Source organism: Paramacrobiotus metropolitanus, unplaced genomic scaffold (assembly GCF_019649055.1).
Source record: "Paramacrobiotus metropolitanus isolate TYO unplaced genomic scaffold, Prichtersi_v1.0 Parri_scaffold0000077, whole genome shotgun sequence".
NCBI classification, from domain to species: Eukaryota; Metazoa; Tardigrada; class Eutardigrada; order Parachela; family Macrobiotidae; genus Paramacrobiotus; species Paramacrobiotus metropolitanus.
The window spans coordinates 75,711-90,402 of record NW_026570297.1 but is presented as its reverse complement, the minus strand read 5'-3'; the positions used below and the strand labels follow the sequence as shown (position 1 = coordinate 90,402).

The 14,692-nt window shown below is 42.6% G+C and overlaps 3 protein-coding genes across 5 annotated transcripts; all 3 read right to left on the bottom strand.

Annotated features, from left to right (window-relative positions):
* Nucleotides 1-1,299: 1,299 nt before the first annotated feature.
* Nucleotides 1,300-4,185, bottom strand: LOC129595409 (uncharacterized). Its single transcript, XM_055492411.1, has 2 exons — nucleotides 3,558-4,185; nucleotides 1,300-1,689 (listed from the first exon to the last, which is right to left on the bottom strand). The coding sequence occupies exons 1-2, from the start codon at nucleotides 3,793-3,795 to the stop codon at nucleotides 1,472-1,474; spliced, it is 456 nt and encodes a 151-aa protein (XP_055348386.1). The 5' UTR covers nucleotides 3,796-4,185; the 3' UTR covers nucleotides 1,300-1,471.
* A 355-nt stretch (nucleotides 4,186-4,540) lies between these two features.
* LOC129595416 (uncharacterized) lies at nucleotides 4,541-6,533 on the bottom strand. 2 transcript variants are annotated; one of them, XM_055492421.1, is made up of 3 exons: nucleotides 5,823-6,533; nucleotides 5,208-5,336; nucleotides 4,541-4,998 (listed from the first exon to the last, which is right to left on the bottom strand). In XM_055492421.1, exons 1-3 carry the CDS (start codon nucleotides 6,340-6,342, stop codon nucleotides 4,853-4,855), a joined length of 795 nt encoding a protein of 264 aa, XP_055348396.1. In that variant the 5' UTR covers nucleotides 6,343-6,533; the 3' UTR covers nucleotides 4,541-4,852. The 2 variants fall into 2 exon arrangements, with proteins under 2 accessions (XP_055348396.1, XP_055348397.1); XM_055492422.1 differs by having other exon boundaries at nucleotides 5,208-5,333.
* Nucleotides 6,534-7,919: 1,386 nt separating this feature from the next.
* Nucleotides 7,920-14,565, bottom strand: LOC129595328 (uncharacterized). Of its 2 annotated transcripts, none has more exons than XM_055492300.1 (10): nucleotides 13,536-14,565; nucleotides 11,927-12,836; nucleotides 11,060-11,241; nucleotides 10,610-10,852; nucleotides 10,250-10,405; nucleotides 10,112-10,193; nucleotides 9,923-9,965; nucleotides 9,605-9,780; nucleotides 9,071-9,355; nucleotides 7,920-8,439 (listed from the first exon to the last, which is right to left on the bottom strand). In XM_055492300.1, exons 1-8 carry the CDS (start codon nucleotides 14,032-14,034, stop codon nucleotides 9,754-9,756), a joined length of 2,142 nt encoding a protein of 713 aa, XP_055348275.1. In that variant the 5' UTR covers nucleotides 14,035-14,565; the 3' UTR covers nucleotides 7,920-8,439; nucleotides 9,071-9,355; nucleotides 9,605-9,753. The 2 variants fall into 2 exon arrangements, with proteins under 2 accessions (XP_055348275.1, XP_055348274.1); XM_055492299.1 differs by having other exon boundaries at nucleotides 9,129-9,355.
* Between the last annotated feature and the right edge of the window lie 127 nt (nucleotides 14,566-14,692).

The following is a 14,692-nucleotide window of genomic DNA, read 5'->3' as shown; positions in this document are numbered from 1 at the left end:
ATAATTATTCATTATTTTTCATGTGAGCTGATGTTGTGCTTGTTAGAGTTTTTAGCGTTTTAGAGTGTGTTTTCACGGGCGGCAATGATAGGCCTGTAAAGTAACTGCGCTTGCGCACGTTAAACCCCTCGATCTTCCAATGTGATGGGCAGCTGACCTTCCCTGCGACTACCCAAAATATTGATTTTTTTGTCCGTGCTTGACATGTGCGAACGGTCAAACGCAATAAGCGCTAAACCAGCACTACCAGGTATGGCAGGATGTACTTGTACAACTGTACTCTGCGCTACCGATGTTCTTGCCTATTGAACTATCTCTACTTTAAATACGCAAATCATAATAACTAATACCAATAATTATTTTCATACATTTAATTTCATTGACTGGGGCGGCGTTTTTCCTGGGGTATTCACTAACTCGATGTGTCAATTTTTCCAAGTTAATTCTGCCTCAGCGCAGCATGTAGGTACACTGGGATGCGCATGCCCGTACTGTTCCAGTTTTTCGTTTATTTAGGAGAAATTCGTGCACTTCATACACATTTATTCCGTTATCTTACATTCGCGATTTTTTATTAGAAAAAGGTTTCTACTTGCTACGCTAAGAAACCAATCACGACAAAATTAATTTAAGGTCAACGACAAAATTAATTTAAGGTTAGAATTAACTGTATTCCAAGTCGGTATCGACTGGCCCGGGCACGCGGTGGTAACGGGGAAGGAAATACAAATATAATCCCAATTTGTTGGCTCTTATCCGGCTTTGTACATAAACACACACGCACAGCACACGGTAGAGATTGTACACTGCGACGCCACAACGTCCAGCAGTCAAGGTATCCCAAGGATTTAATTATCCACGGAAATAACAGTGCCATGACTGCCATCCGAGAGATAGAAAGGCAGGCACAGGATATCCGCTGTGATTATCTACAGGACTACGTCCTACTCCTTTTACAAACGAGATCGCGGCGCTGGCGCAGAGGTGTCTGCTAATTCCATTGATTTCTCAAACCGTACAAATCCCCGGAAAACCTCACGCAGGTAAGACGCTTTGAAGAGAAAACCGCGCAATAAAACTGAATCTAGTAGATTGGCGTAAATCCGTAACTGCGCCTAACCATTTTTCTACGCAGGAAAATATTTATAATTACAACGAAAATTATAAAGAAATTATCAATAAAATTTAAGGGTGCCTAATATAAAAAATTATCAGCCAATGTTAACACCTAACGAAACATTTTAAGTTAATAAAATAAGTTGATGGAAAAAGTAAATGAAATTAAAATCAACAGCGGAAACGCTTTCCCGTAGTATTCATCTCATGTGTTTAACCATTTTCACCCATCAGCGGAAGTCGACAAAGTTAAACAATCAATAAAAACATCAACAGCAACCTCATTATCGTAACAAAGATCCATCACTATACTCGTGCTTCCTGAATAATACAAACGTTATGCGAGATTAGAAGACTATAAATTTTGTTCTGGAACTATATCCTCGCTGTCCAGCGGAATGCCGTTCTCCGTTTTATATTTGTACACCGCTTCCGCAAATCGCCGCCCCATGGTGTCAAAAATATTCATAAGGACGTTGAATCCATCGCGCATCACTTCCGCACACGTGTAACCTTCTTTAACGTGCAGGATGAAGTCCACCACGTGCTCCGACGGATGGGGAATGGTGTAACCTATAAAAACAGCAACAAATAAATCTATGGTCTTAATAATTAGGCTCCAGTCACTAACAACACGCCTAATGGCTGATATTGTAAATATTCCATATAATATAACGTCAAACATTCTACCACCGACAGGTATATATACTCGTAATACGCTGTTTGCTTTTTGCTGCATTTCACCGATCAAATTAATGTGCAGGTACAGTGTATAATAATCATACGTACACAGCACGAATGATCCTGATAGCAAATTGCTGTACCTTACAATTAAAACTCTTCAATAGTATTAGCAGAACATGACAGTGGTGATGAGTTGACCGTTGTAATTCAGTGTCCGAAACCAAGCCTCGTAATCCGAACGACTTTCGGAATTTTGCGCATGCAATCAAAAGTTATGAAGAAGCAAACCTTTGCGGAAGTAGCATTTTCATAAAAAAAAACGAGCAGCCCAAATAATGAAATTCAATACTTATAAAATATATTTTCGCAAATTAAACTACAGTCAGTACACACTTCACACGCCATACTGTACATCTGTTCTTAAGAAGAAATAAGATACCACGAAACTTGACAGTGTGCGGTTTACCGGAAATACGAGTAAAAGCAATTAAAAAGATAATGCTAACTAAAAACCGGTAGAACAGAATTTACAACAGAAAAACGAAGCCATATAGTCTAATCTGGACTAATCCACTAACGAATTGATAGAAATAAAGATTACTACGAATCTACGATAAAGTTAATAGTACTCGAAGCCTCCAGCGGAACCGTATGTAACGTGAACTCTGCACGTTTTTTCGTTGGAACAGAGTAGCGATTTTTCTCGGTAGTCAATCATGTATTTCCTTACAAATACACTTTCTATCCGCGGTCTACGGTGATTTACGAACAATCACATCTTTCCAAAAATATAATTAAGTTGGATCACATTTCCTGCTTGCTTTGGGGTATACGTTTTGTGGTTTTTGCGCATAAACTTCACTGTAAAATCAATAAATCTGTGGAAGTGGAACTGCAGAACATAATTGGCTACGAAGAATGCAAGTGCGCAAAAGACAGCCGATCCCTGCAGCGGCTCGCAACATTTCCCGCAACAGACCACGTCATCCCCAAATCCAAACAACCACCATACATATTCGAAAGAAAATTATCTGGCGAATAAAGATTAACAAACACCAACAGTCCATCTGAACTGTTGCTGTTTGCTGAACTGTTCAATCAGTAATTAGTAAAATTACGATATGCTTGAACCGTGAATGATAATTCACGGTTCAAGCATATCGTAATTTTACTAATTATCGAAAAACCAAGTATTGTACGAAAGTGAAACAAATCAAGCGTGACAAAAAAGCAAAAACAAAGCAAAAAAACAAAGCAAAAACATACTGGAGATTCAAAAGACGCGAAACAAACACATACGGCACGGCACACTGAAAATCAAATATATAACAAACTACGTACGTACTTGTACATGCATCGAAATTTTACAAAACCGAAAATGTAAGCAGTAATAGGCACAGAAATAAAAATACGAACTTATCATTTTATAAACAATCATTAATAAAAGATGAACAGGTAATTATATAACCGAAAAGATTATGAAAACGGGTATTAATGTGGAAATCATATTATAAATAAGAAAACAATATTCAAAAAATGAAAAACTGCTGCTGCATGCAGAACAGTTAACAGTATCCAGTGATAAATAATATGTCGACTTGAACAAACTGCACGCGCTGTATTAAAAAATAGACCAAGCATACAGCGAATTTCGCAGCTCATAGTCTATAAGTCATAGACACCAACACTTCGATTGAAAAAGTGCTATTAGGACAATATTCGCAACAACATCGTCCTGTTTCCAGCTGGATCCTTACCGACATGAAGCACTCCCGGGTGCTGATTGAGCACCTCGCGCAGGGGATTGCATAGGGTATGGTCCTCGTGGCGGAACTGGAACGTCACTTCGTGGGCTCCGCGCTGATCAGAGATCGTCAGGGAGGGCTCGAACATGGGATGGAAGGTCTGGCGGAGCTCCTTCAGCCGTTTATCACTCGGGGATTCCGTCGCGGGATCCTCGATTTTGACCGCTTTCACGTCGTCCCCGTCAGCCATGGTATCCGCGCGATATGCAGAGGCTCAAATGGTGCTCGAGTCAGATCAAGGAAATGAGCGTACAGGCCAGAAACTCCACAGTCCACACTGTCAACTGTCAAAGTCCAAGGAATCAGGAAGCAAACTCACAAAGTGGCAAACATGTACGAACCACAAAGTGCTGACCAAAAACTCAGTAAAAGATCCCACCGAAGCAAAAAAAGAAACGCAGATTTGAGAATGTCGTGTTAAGAATCGCTCTGCAAAAGGACGCACCCGTACTGAAGTGCGATAAATCATAAAATCTTGAAGACTAAACGACAGTATGAAAATTTGAAACCTCAAACTAAGTCCGAAGTCAAAAATTAACTTTTTTGGAAAGTGATTAGTGATACTTAAAACTTAAAAGTGATTTCGTAATTCGCAAGCGATGGCGTAGCGTGCCGATGTGCCTTCCGGTTTTTACGGTAGGATAACGATTTGACGTCGATGCCGTGTTACGGTATTACAGTTTAATAAGTTCCCACTTTTCACCAGCAATCCCTGGATAAAAATCAATACGGCAATCGAGATGTCAAAAATTGTTTGTTTTAATGAGTTTATTCAAAAGCAAATCAAAAAATACCGATGGTGAAGTATGCGTTTTCGTAGTTATTGGCTGAACAACCAACAGTCAACATCAATCAGACTTATGCGCCAGTACTGTACTTATTTCCGTGTAACGATCGCAAACAAACCAAGATTTTTCTGCACATTTCTTCCCAATTTTGCTTTTAATTCGACTGCAACATAATCTTTCCACCATAGTTTCACAAGTCTCAAAGTATCCGAATGGTACACAATTCTGGACTACAAAACCGTACACTCCAAACCAAGGCAAAATCTCTTGACTAACCATAAGTATAAAACACAAGAAAAAGGAGAAAATCTATCACGTTGTACCGATATTTACACTGAAAATTCTCAAGAAAAACTGAAGAATCGAAACTGTCAAGTTTAGAAATTTTAGAGACCAAGCAGAACAGAAGAATAACGCTCAATAGCGCGTAAACAAGAAACGTTAACCGCTGTGCATGAATTAAGCCCGCTTGCCCACCGTCCAGGCAAATTCGCGGCGATTTTCCATTTTCCTCTTGCGCATACAGTATTTTTCATGGGCCGGCAATTTGTCCGGTCGTCGCTCCAGGTCACAAAACCGGCATTTGGCCAGGCCTCGCGGAGAATCTACAAAAAATGTAACTGGAAGTCTGGAAGCAACCAAATATATTAACAAGCCTGTCAGATAGGCAAACTCTAATATTAATTTAGACAATTACTCGTATGATATAATAAATTACGATATAGCAAATTCTGCCAATCGCCTGTGTAATCGATCACTGTGTTGTGCACACTGAAACTCAGCAATTCGAACTGAAATCAAGGCATTCATTCACCTGCACCGGCCCCAACTTCCGCCGGTAAAACAGGCTCCTTTTCAACCGGGAGCGTCACATGCTGTACTTGTACTGCAAGTCCGACTGGTGCCGCTTTTTGCTCTTCCTCGTCTTCCAAAGATAATTCTGCTAATCGTAAACAAAACCATGAAAACATTGTAACGAAGGATCACGGTCGTACGAAAGTGCAAATGCAGTGCCACATCAGGGTTCACAAATTACTAGGTAGCTTTCCACTGACGCAGTTGATAAACCAATAACTTTATATTAACAAATTTTAAAATTTATTTTGTAATTTAACCTTCCTTGATTGCACCCGAAATCAATAATAAACAAAATACACACAATTCTTGATGGTTATTGTAATTTTGAAAATTTAAACACCTATGAATTGCCAGTTAGGAAGGGATACCACGGTTACCACCTACAAAAATTCCAAATAAAAACTGGTTTGTGTACTTATTACGCAAAAGTGCAGCACATAAACATCTAGATAAACAACTCAGTAATTCAACAGTATTCTTTAATTTTAAAATTTTGATTGACTACATTCGCAATACACACAGACACAATCTATCAGCTACTTCGATCGGTGTTGCACAGCCGCGCACTCACCGTCTTCCTTGCCGTCCACGCCCAGCATAACCGGGCCGCCCAGTTCGTCCTCAATCTGCTTCACTTTCTCGATAAGGCACGTCTCCAGGAACTGCTTGAGCAGCAGTATATCCACCCATCCCGTGACACTGCGCTTCCCGATGGCCTGCATCGTCCACCATTCGTTCAGCGGATGCTGGGACACTTCGCAGTGGTACAGCGTGGGGATGATCATCACCGTCCCGTCCACCACCATCTCGCACAGCCGGATACACAGAGCCACATGCGGCGGCACGCCGCGCATGCCCCAGCACTCGTCCACCTTGGAGAAGACGGCACAGCCTTTGGCCAGATCGAATGTCATGGTCCACTGGGGGGAGGGCTTCCCCATCATGTCCGGCTCGTAGACATCGCATTCGCCCTTGAGATTTTCGCCCCGGGCCCGCCGCTCGTCGAAGAGATCGCGCAGGGTCAGGACGGGCGTATCGTCGCTGCAGGACGACAGGCCGGAGTCGCGGCCATCGCTGTTCTGCGAATACATTATGCGCACGTGAAAGTCACGCGCGTCGTTTCCAGTTACAAAGCGTACATCCACAATTAACGTTTACTGCATAATTAGAACACTGAGAAAAAGGTTTATTAAGGCCGAATAGCAAAATTTTTAAAAAGCATGCAAACTAGTAAAAAAACAGCCAAAAATCGAACGGTGTCGTGAACGAACAACAAACGGTAGCAAACATGAATAAAGCCGCCAATGCTCGCTGACAGGTCACGGAAACGCAGCAAAATCAGTCACGGGACAGATACGTCATTCGAGGTGTGATTACCAATTCCAGGCTTCCATTTATTGAGTGCCTTACTGTACAGTTCGTACTTCTTTTCGCATTTTGTTAGTGAAACGACTTTCTTATTCATTTTTACTTTTGACTTTTGAGGAAAAAGTTTACTTTGACTTTTGAGGAAAAAGTAAAAAACTACGTGCGACCGGTGCGATTATTATGTATTTCCAGGGCCGTAGTGAGGGTATAGGCGCACTGGCGCGCGCCTACCCCTCCTCGGCCAACTTTTGAATAATATTTGCGCCCGAAACTGGCGCACAGGCGCACCGGCGCAAAATTTCTGGATTTTTTCAAAAGGCGCAGCGGGCGCAACTGGCCGTGCGCCCGTGGCGCAGATTGGACTTTGGCCGGATGTGCCTTGGTCTGACGTACGGCGATCAAGAACCATAATAATTAAACTATTTATATTAATTAAGTATTAAAGCCCGGCCTGTTTTTATACGGGCGTAACGGGCGCAGGCTGCGAAATTTATGGGCACAGTGGGCTCAGACTGATCTTCGAAGCGGGCGCAAATGGCGCAGCCAAATTGCGCCTACCCCATCCCACGGACCTCGCTACGGCCCTGTGTATTTCTAACACTAAAATAATTTCTACAGCATACGGTATTATTTCCAATTTTAATTTCCAATTTGCTAGGGCTAATATAATTAATTTTAGCAAGATTGCGGAGATTTATCGATAAAATTAATATCGATATCTAAAAGAAAGCCCCTCTGCGATCACGAAAGATCTGAGTTTACTGTAGCCGCCCGCACAAGTTGCCCCACAGAGTGAGGTATACGGATATTTGGCCTCACATTGCTCGCTGTTCAGCGCAGTGTGTGCAGGGAGAAGGCAGCGGCCGGATCTGCCAATGGAGCAACTTGTGCGGGCGGCTACAGTACCATTTCCAGAACGATCATTGCTTACTGGGAGTAGAACTGAACACTTTCCCAAAAGTTTTGCGCTGAAGAGCGAAGTTGATCAAATAGCAAATCGACCCAGGATCTTCTTATTTTTATTATTCTGGCGTTTCAAATTGTAAAACAAAATTACCGGAAGGGCGCCTTGCTGTTGATGGCTGCTTCTAGTTGGTTATGTTACTGCACATGTACGAGTTAGACGCAATACTGAAGTTGCAAAATTAAAAAATAATAAAATCAAATTTTACAGCAGCGATCTAGAAGTTCTGTACGAGTTTTCTTCCACAGTTATCACATCGAAAATTTCACATCGTATAATAATACACTGTACAGCACTTTACTCCCAAACCGCTCACGTGTGGTCTAATTTGTCCTGTTCCATCTTTATTTATTAGTTTTGCAACAGAATGAAAACAATTGTTTGCGATAAAAAACGGTACAATCAACTGCAGCAAAAACTGTGCTTAATCCCAACATATATCGACAAAATTGTTAGAGAGATAATATTCTAACAGACAAAATCTTCTATTATACTGTACTATCAGATTTTAGATTCAGCGATAAATCCGCTTCGTCCCGCAACACAGAAGTTAGAACCATTGAGCCACTCTGCAGGACGCCTCTTTATCCAGTACCCGGTGCGACGATAACACAATTAACAAAAATAAAACAATTCCATTTATACATGTGCCGCGATGTGCGAGGAACAAAAATCAAAGAAAGCCAGGAAAATGATATCCAACGCAGCCAAAAAACCACTCGTCCATTCCAACTCAATATGAAGAATCCATTCCAACTCAATATGAAGAATCCACAATTGCAAACTGCAGTCATTTTTTCAACAGATTCAGCTTCACCCATTCCTTCTTGAACATTGCGCGCTGTTTACCGCTTGTCTGCAAAAGACAGAAAACAGTCGGTAACCATCATGCATAGAGAAACACAAACAAGACATTCCAAGCTTGAAGAACGAGAGAAGATCAAGAAAAAGGAGACGGAAGTTCAGGCAAGTGAGCATTAATCACAAGATTGCGCAACAGAGGCGCTCTTCGCCCAGCGGAAAAGAAAATTTTTCGAATAGTATAAACAACATTCAGAGAAATTAAAAAGCTCAGTAATTAAAAAGAAAGAAAGCTTAGGAACAAAAAGTTTCTGAAATACTGGACGAGAGAAATTACGGAAGAAAACGAAAGAACCGATAGTACAAGGAAACAAAAAAGCCAAACAAAATCCTAAAATAATAAATAACACAAACATATGGTAACCGAATTAACCGTCCACAAAGAAAAGCTGACTGCAGAACTATGCCCGCTATCATCGATGATCGGGAAATAAATAACGAAATTAGCATAAAGAGAATAATTACAGAAACCATAAACTAAAACATTTAACCGGGCTATCTTTTGAAAAACCTCCTCGTTCCTAAATCTTCCTAAAGAAACTAGGGAGTGCAAAACAGGATGATGTCCCAACCAATAAGTTGGTAAAGAGGAAAAATCTGACGGTGTTAAGCCAAAATAAAATTACGTTCGTTCGTTCTTCACTCGGCTCATTTCTTCTTGTAAGCGTTAATTTTGGAGGCCACCTTCTTCATGATACAATCAGCCGCGTGCTTCTTCAGCCTGGGACTGGCAATGAATTTATTGCAAATACGGCACAAGAGTGCCTTTCCGGGATCCCGCTCGGCCAGGACGGCGGCCATCGTTGATCCGTGGTGATTATTCACGTGCTCCTGCCGTATGTGATCAGCGCTAAACACTTCCTTACATTCCGGACACGGAAACGACCTTTCACCCACCCCCGCCGTCCCCGCTAAAAATAAGTCGCCAATTAATTGTGCCCATACCGGCTAGTATGTCCCGACATTTCGACTAGAATGTTAGCGTACTACCGAATTTTCTGGAGTGATTTTTCACGCTTAATGCTTTCCCTTTAATCCCATGTTTGTTATACTAGCTGCACCGTACGCATCATTAGCAAAATATTTAAGAATATCACACGTAGCCCGTAGCAGAAACACAAGTAAGTATAGTGAGTTCATTACATCCCGAATTCACTCACCAGACGGCTCCTCCGCTACTACCTTTCCTCGCTTTTGCGCGGATTCTTCTGCTTCTCAACCTCCGCTGCTTCAATCACATCCCTGATGCCGGTTGGGGCGCGCACTCGCTTGCGTGATTTATACTTCTTCTTCGGCCCATCTTTCACATTTAATGGTTCCACCGTGAAAGGCTCCACTACAACAACCGCAGCAAACGTATAATTACGGAAAAAATCTTCCACACTAACAAAGATTTTTCCACGGTTTTCTTAGGGCAACGTTTCAGTAGAAACAAAGCGCTCAAATCAAACTCCAAGATTTTTTAGCTTCTCCGTTACCTCCAACTCCAGACAATCGTCCTTTTCTGGGCCCAGCACCATTCTGAAATTAATAACAATATATCAATTTTGTTCAATATTAAAATTCAGTGGCCATCGTTGAAATAAACAAATAAATAAACAAATAAAACAAACAAATAAAAACAATTTATTTTATTTACAAATAAATAAAAACAATTAATTTTCTACCTGCTTCGGAGCGGCTTTCGGAGTGGCTTTCGGAGTGGCTTTCGGAGCTCTCTTATATTTTCCTCTCCTGGACCTGGAACCTCTGTGCAAAAGTCAAAAATGACATCAAGCCTAACAAAAGTCGAAAAGAAATAATACTTTTCAGAAGACCGTCGGTAGTTGAGGGCAGCAAAGTGATCACTTGAGCCGCACCACGAATCACTCGCTTGGTGAACCTGTTCTTTTTCGAAACCCGGCGTCGTCGTCTGGGTTTCCGGCTATTAGCCGACTTTATCACAGCCCCATCCAGACCCGCTGTACCAAAAAAAGCCAAATTACCATTTAGCATCAAATACAACAATAAATTCTTCACTTCCTAGTTTTTCTGAAATCCATAACGCTATAATTTATTACCGCGCCAGATAAAGAGAATAAATACTTCAAGTTTTGGTCGCATATGTCACGATTCGACTGTACAATACAAGTGCTGAACAGATAAAAACAGGCATTTTTATTTACATCCGCCACCGGCCAACGATGCCGAAGAGGGTCGCGGCGTTGGTGCCTGGAGTTCCGGCGAAATGTCGCGTACCAAGGCTGTCCCATCTTCCATCGTAAGTGCCAAGGGTTCCGGCCCAGCTACACTACTACCGCTGACAGAGGATTCGATACGACCTTCCGATTTACGCTTCTTAGACGCCGCTGAATTGACCCTCTTCCTTTTAGCCAGCTTGTTGTTAGTATGCACAGTGTTCAAGGAATCTGGAGAAAAATAATCTGAGTGAAATCAGTTTGCTGGTGATTAAGAGATGACTGAGCAGAACACTATGGTGAAACATCATAAAAATAAACCACTTTCGGATCAGTATACGCAACAAAATGGAAACAGAGAATAAGTCAAAATTAATACGAGAAATAAAATGCAATAAAATTATTCGATCATCAATCATAATCCCCACGAAGGCATACCTGCTGGAGCGCCAACTGGTTCGATTTCCTGGCTACTTTCCTTTCGCTTAAGAGGACAAACTGGCGCGGAATCCAAATAATCCAGCAACCCACCTACTCCGCCTGGCGCCAAAGCGAGTCCCAACTGGGAATCCATGGCCACATCCGACAACTCCCCTACAGATGCGCCGTTATATGCTGCGCTCTGAAATACAGTAGAAACTATTTACACTTCTATTCAGTTTAAGACAACATGGACCACAAAAATTTTAGGGCACTACAAACAATTACGCCAAACACTGCATTTCCACACAAAAACAAACGATGACTCAGTGGGCCTGATACCAAATGCAGTAATAAGATCTAACTTTTTAAAAATTTTGCAGTTGGATTAAAGTGCAAATTTTGTAGACCTAACAAGTTCGTAGGCCAGCGACAGCTTGTCCGTTTTTAGCTGCGCAAAATCTAGCTGATAATGCAGGTATTAACATAGTCCTTCAGCGCTTTCCCTGTTAATGCTCAACTGTTCACCATCAGTCTTCAGATGCGGCTCTGTGCTGCCAGCTGGAAGCATGTTTAAAATTTGGACGTACACAGACCTGTTACATGAACAAAACCTGCACAGAGCCGACGGCATACAAATTCCCGATCAGTAATCTTCGAATCAACAGTAACACACGGTGGATTTTTCTGTTTCTTAAAATAATCTGAATACCATTTGTTTTTTGCAAAATTCAACTCAAATTTTGACATGTTAAAATTTTTCCTCAAATACACGGAAAAAATGTCATAATAAATAGCAATATTACGGCATTACATTCACAACAGCAACATCCAGTACGTATCCATTAATTACTAGTAAGTAGTTTTAAAGAAAACAAGCTTCACTCACCCAACTCGCGATGGTCGCGAACCAGAGCCAGTTCTTCTTCGCTTCGAGCCTTTTCGACAGGCGCCGCCTCCGGTGTCGGGGTCTCGGCTCCGTTAACGGGAGCGCTCATCCCGGCTGCAGCCGCATTCTTGGCCAATCGGCTACACTTTCCATAATTATTGTGACGTTTAAGATAACGGGCCCCGGCAAATTTTTTACCGCATCGGCTGCACACAAAATTCTCAACGGAATTTCGGGAAAGGACAACAGCAGGTTCCTCCTCGTCAACGGCCATGCTAGAATCTGCCGATACTGATGCACCGATCTGCTCTTCCGCGGTGGAAGAAGCGGCCTGCTCCGCCTCTCCGACTGCGTTTTCATCCAGCGATACCGGTGCATCAGTTGGCTCCATCACAGAAACGGCAGGCTGCTCCATCTCCACAACCGCGCTATCATCCGCCGACATCGGTGCGCTAACTGCGACGGGAGCCTCCACATTCTCCATCGACTGATCGGGAACCACCTCGGGGTTGTCCGTGCCAACGCTGGCATCCGCGAGGCACAAAGTGGATGGCACCTGGGGATTCAACGGGCGCGCTGTGGTCTCTCTAGTCCGTGCTGCGATCTCTTCAGTCAGTGTTGCGAGATTCAACACGGCCGTGGTGTCCGATCGGGCACGGCGCCCCCGAACTGACATGTGCGCGGGGATCTTTTTAGGGCCCAGGAGGGAAGCGAGGGACGGCGGCCGGGCGGTGCGGGGGGTCGGCACTTGGATGGTTCCCACTTCCGCTGACGACGATGCTCCGTCCTGATCGCCATCCACGGACGGTGCATCCATATGTACCGGACCAGCTGCGTTCGGAGGGCCATCAACGACTGGAATTTCGAGAGCGGGATTGGGCGGTCCAGGCGGCGGCTCGGGGCGTTCTACAAAATTACTTCTTCAGGCACGAGTACTAACTCTAACAAAACAAAGTCATTAAAAAAGAAGTCATTACAAAATTAAATAAGTCATTACATTACAAAATTAACAAAATGAATTAAATTAATTAAGAAATCAATTTTAAAATCATTTAGAAAAGGATTTACTACTACTCGTAGGTAACGGTTTACCAAAGCCAAAAACCAATCAGAGTTCATAACTGTCAGCGAAATAAATTGTACCCATTACAGAACTCAAATTTGAAAGATCCTGAACTGAAGCGTCAGAAATGCATCGTTTTCAAACACTTATGGACAAAACGGAATTTGACAGATCCAAACTATTACAAGGCATTTCATTGCCTCAAGCTGTCCCCGCTCTCGCCCGAGGGAGAAAAAGAGCTAAATTTAGGGAGTAAAAAAATTTCTAAAAAGCAAGCAGTTAAGAAGTATGAATTAAACTAGAATTATCAGCGTTAACTGATAATTCCAAGTCGAAATCACTGGAATGCAGTGTCATTACAGTAACTTTAACAACAGCTCTGTTGTGAACATAAAACGATATGCAGCCAACTAAATGCAAAAAACTAAACGTAGAAAATCACCCACCTATCAACACAAAAAAACGTACAAAGCCATCACCAAAGGAACACACCAAAAACCCATAACGAAAACCCCAACGACTAATTTCTCAGTTCTCCTTACCAATCCAACTCCCATCCTCCGCTTCCATGAGCGACTCCCAGGCCTCCTCCTGTTCCCGCACCTTGGGCATATCGCCGTACTCGAGGAAATCCGCCAGTGTATTGATGTCCTTCCAGCCGCGCACGAACCAGCCTTCATCCAGGAAATAAGGGATCCACAAGGGATGCAGAGGGCCCTCCTTGATTTCCCGCAGATACATCTCCGGTTGGACGCCCACGTTGGGCAGATCCTTTAGTCGTAGACAACGGGTTACCACCGGCAGGCCGGGCGCGAAATCATCGAGCTGGTAGAAGACGGCCTCGTTGCGCTGGAAGTTGAAAGCACGCCGCCAAGGACCGGAGGGATGGATAGGCGGGAAGTGCAGTTTGTGCAAACGCTCTACCGTCATTACTTCCCGGTCGGGACTGGGCGTGCCAGACACAATGGATTCAATGTCATCTTCGGAGTCCTCGGCGCCATTCACCACGGGCTGCTCGTGATGGTGCGAGTGAGGAGCCATTGACAGTGCTTTGCAGACGGTACTCTGCACGGTTACATAAACAGGTTATTGGGCCTTCTCAGGTTTCAGTTTTCTCTGTTTTCCCGATAATCGTCTTTACGAGTAAAACAAAATGATTCTGGCGAGTATCACCAGCACGGCATACCACTGCCAAGTATCATGTCACAGCAAGTTCGTCACGAAAAAAAAACAGAATACAGCAGATGAGTTGAGTAGAGTAGACTCAGTAGAGACCGAACGTGTACAGAGATATGCCAGTGCACCACATCATGATTGCGCAATAAAATTCGTGACGGTGAAGATTTGACGCTGGCCCATAGACACATATGCTATAACTTAAATTTTCAAAAATTCATAACTTTGTTAATTTTCGCGTTAATGTTTTGTGAGTATGCTTTAAAAATATAGAATAATATCTACTATTAGGCAAAACGATTTTTTTTCTGTTTCCGTCTTAAGGTTTGGCACTGAGAGCATACGTGGTTAACATAGCCGCCTACGAGAAATCTTTAAATCAAATTAAATGACTTCTCCATAGACAGCCATGCTAATTACGTAGGCACATAGTGCGCAACCCTAAAATAAAATCGAAAAAACATTTGTTATGCCTACTAGTATATATTATTCTGTATTTTTAAAGCATATTCAAAACATTAAC

Excerpts from the sequence above, each read along its gene's own strand:
- LOC129595328 (XM_055492300.1), bottom strand. The coding sequence starts at position 14,034 with ATGGCTCCTCACTCGCACCATCACGAGCAGCCCGTGGTGAATGGCGCC. Across the intron at positions 12,837-13,535 it reads GGAGGATGGGAGTTGGATTG|AACGCCCCGAGCCGCCGCCT; the intron begins GTAAGGAGAACT and ends GTAATTTTGTAG. Across the intron at positions 10,853-11,059 it reads ACCAGTTGGCGCTCCAGCAG|ATTCCTTGAACACTGTGCAT; the intron begins GTATGCCTTCGT and ends ATTTTTCTCCAG.
- LOC129595416 (XM_055492421.1), bottom strand. The coding sequence starts at position 6,342 with ATGTATTCGCAGAACAGCGATGGCCGCGACTCCGGCCTGTCGTCCTGC. Across the intron at positions 5,337-5,822 it reads CGTGGACGGCAAGGAAGACG|CAGAATTATCTTTGGAAGAC; the intron begins GTGAGTGCGCGG and ends GTTTACGATTAG. Across the intron at positions 4,999-5,207 it reads GGAAGTTGGGGCCGGTGCAG|ATTCTCCGCGAGGCCTGGCC; the intron begins GTGAATGAATGC and ends CATTTTTTGTAG.
- LOC129595409 (XM_055492411.1), bottom strand. The coding sequence starts at position 3,795 with ATGGCTGACGGGGACGACGTGAAAGCGGTCAAAATCGAGGATCCCGCG. Across the intron at positions 1,690-3,557 it reads CCCGGGAGTGCTTCATGTCG|GTTACACCATTCCCCATCCG; the intron begins GTAAGGATCCAG and ends CTGTTTTTATAG.